General features: G+C 36.5%; 1 protein-coding gene across 1 annotated transcript in view; it reads right to left on the reverse strand.

The window, feature by feature from the left end:
- The window catches only part of LOC106473981 (polycomb protein Sfmbt-like), a gene marked incomplete at its 3' end in the record, with an annotated part of 40,586 nt that overhangs the window by 18,886 nt on the left and 18,690 nt on the right, over positions 1-3,010 (reverse strand). Inside the window, exon 6 of the mRNA XM_022402365.1 lies at positions 868-947. Coding sequence (XP_022258073.1) covers positions 868-947 — 80 coding nt within the window. The remainder of the gene's footprint in view (positions 1-867; positions 948-3,010) is intronic.

Here is a 3,010-nt window from a genome sequence, read left to right on the forward strand (position 1 = left end):
GATAATTTAGGTTTATTTCAATTTTTTTTTTTAGTGGTTACAAGGTTGGTCGAATTGACCAATCCCATTTTTGAGATTAGGGTAGAGAAAATAACACAAACTATAAAGTCTTACTAAAAAAAAAACGTTTGAAATGCATTTAGGAGGTTTTGGGGATTACACAAAGGAAAATTTGAGATTTCTGAGATGAGAAAAAGTATTTTTAATTTTAAAATGAAAATTTCTTTGCACATGGACTATTCACAACAAATACCCAATATATTAATGGACGGATCTTTATTTTATTAAAACAATTCACAAAAAAATATGATTTTTTGTATGTGAAAGACATAATATGAACTAAAAGACTGCCAAACTTTGCGAAGATATACACACTATATTGAAAGTTAGAGGTTTTAAATCTATAAAGACTTTAATCGAGTAAAAAGAAGTGACGTAGTTGGTCAAATTGACTAAGCCTGTGTTGAGAGAGTTAATTGAACTGAATACTTATTCTATCAAGGTTCTTTAATTAATATATTTCATCTATAATAAGAGCTAAAAAGGGGTATTTAAGAAGCATAGTAATGAGACAAGGATGAGTCCTTGCCCTTATTACCCTTCTTCCACCACCACCAGTGTTAAACTAGAAAATACCAAACATTAATGTGCCAAGTTTCAGTAATGAGCAAAGAGTGAAAAAAGTATTTTTTTCTTTTTTACTTTTTGTTAAAATATATTTTAGCCATCTTTATTGTGTATGGCTTAATAATTAATGTTTATTAATAAAAATACATCATTTCTATGACTAGCCAGCTTCTAATCACTTAATATTAAAATCGTACAGAAAAAACATACTAGACATTTTTCACACAATAACAAACTCACATGCTTGAAGCTTGAAACAGGAGCTGCAGAGAAGTCTGGCTTGTTTAAGTAAGTCTTCCAATCAAATGATCCTGTCAGATCTAGGAGGAAAGAAGTTGACTAATAAACCAACCAAATACTAGAGTTTAAACGTTTATCTCACAGACATAATACAAAAAAAATTTGGTTATAACTGCTCAACAGAATAAAGTAAACACATTTTCAAATATTCTTCAACTAGCACATAGAAAAGTTATCATTTTCCTAAACTGAAAATGTATTTCCAAATATACTTACCTCCACTGACACTAATAATTATTTCTCGATCTTCATCTTTGCCATCTAACATTGTGTTCGCTTGCTCTAGTCTTTATATTCCCCACTTGATAGCCCTCGGCAATATTGAATTTGCAAAACTTTACACCGATCCTCACACGCCCTCTATACAGGTATTGTATATAAGTATTGTTTGCAGACAATAAAATCCCTTTTTCATGACTTACCTCATTCCAGTCAATAACACTGGCTCTTAGTGGCAAGGGAGAGAGTCAGCAGAGGTAAGTATGTTTGGAAATACATTTTCAGTTTAGGAAAATAACTTCCAAAACATAAATACCTCTGCTGACACTAATAGCTAGAATCTCACACTGAGAAGGCAGCAAGGCAGGTGAGGACAGAGATCATACTGAAAGTGTCTGCAGAGAACAAATATGTACCATGAGAAGTGTTATCAAAGTGGGGAACACCACACTACACCCAGATCTGGTATGCTCTTCACCCAGAACTACAGAAAATTGAAAAGGGTGGAATATAATACAAGTATGATGGTCCAGCCTCGATCAAACAGCCGAGATTCCAGAACTCAGGTTGGATTTAAGGGGTCATGGTACCCATATCCCACGTTGGTGGCCAGGGCAGTTGGACCATAGAATGATGCATTTCAACCCACCGGATTTATGAAAGAAAGCAACACCAAAGTGAACAATCCTTCTGATCAACCTGAAGAAGTGCAAAAAGTAACATCCCAGGTCTGGATTGACAGGATCATATACCATACTCCACCCAAGTCCAGAGCTCATTCAGTCTGGATTTACAAACAGTTGTCTTTTCTCCCCCCCACCAAGTGGGCAAGGAGAATTCCGCTTTCCCATAGAATTAAGGAGAGGATGTGGAACACTGTCCCACCAGGGACCAAAGATGGGACTGATTCAGCTCTAAATTCAGCAAGGACTTGCAAAATCCCCTTTAGCTTTACTCGTGATAGTTCATGAGTAGCAGTCCATTCGAACTATTGTAATAAGATATCACCATCCAGAATTGTGTCCAGATGGTTTTATGGAACACCTCATCTCAACAGAGCCCATTGCAACCAGGAACTGATAGTTGTTAGTGCAAAATTTAAATACCATCACATAAAACTGGGATCCAAAAGAATTCAATAGAGGCGCAAGAAGAGAAAAGAACAATAACTGCAAGTCAGATAACATGTTACTCACCACTGTTAAAATCTAGTAGCAATAGTCAACACAGCCATAGGGGAAGACAAAATCCCATGAAAAAGGAAACTGCCAGATTGTGAAGGTAATGAGATATGAACATGTCAGAAGTCCACATAACGGCCTGCTAAATATCTTCTAGAGAACAGTTCAACCAGGCAGCCAAAAATATCGATAGGTGTCAATCTGGTGAGAGGTGACGTGGAGCATATATCAATCATTAAACAGATAAGCCCAAACAGGCAATATGGATCAACTTCCAAAGCAATCTGGTTAAAGTAACAGGTGATAAATCCCTGGATACTGCAGGATCCCAATGAATAAAACGTCTGTTCCTGGGGTCTAGAAATGGTTCCGTACGAGCCACACAACATCTGAGCACCCTGACGGGACATAACAAACGATCCGTGTCTGATCTACTGTAAAGATGAGAAATGCCAGGTAAACGAATAGGAGAAAAAGATTTGTTTCCTTCTCTGGTAATGAGTTTTTGGAATAAATGGTCAGTCGTGATAGAGCAAAACATAGGTAGAATGATAGAGTCTGCTGAACATGAATACCATATAAATCAGAATGACGGCATTCAGAAGCTAATAGCAATAAAAAATAAACTGTGAGGGAAAGGTGATATAATGAACAGGAGGCCATGGGTTCACAGGGATGATGTG

Source organism: Limulus polyphemus, unplaced genomic scaffold (assembly GCF_000517525.1).
Source record: "Limulus polyphemus unplaced genomic scaffold, Limulus_polyphemus-2.1.2 Scaffold6698, whole genome shotgun sequence".
Taxonomy (NCBI): Eukaryota; Metazoa; Arthropoda; class Merostomata; order Xiphosura; family Limulidae; genus Limulus; species Limulus polyphemus.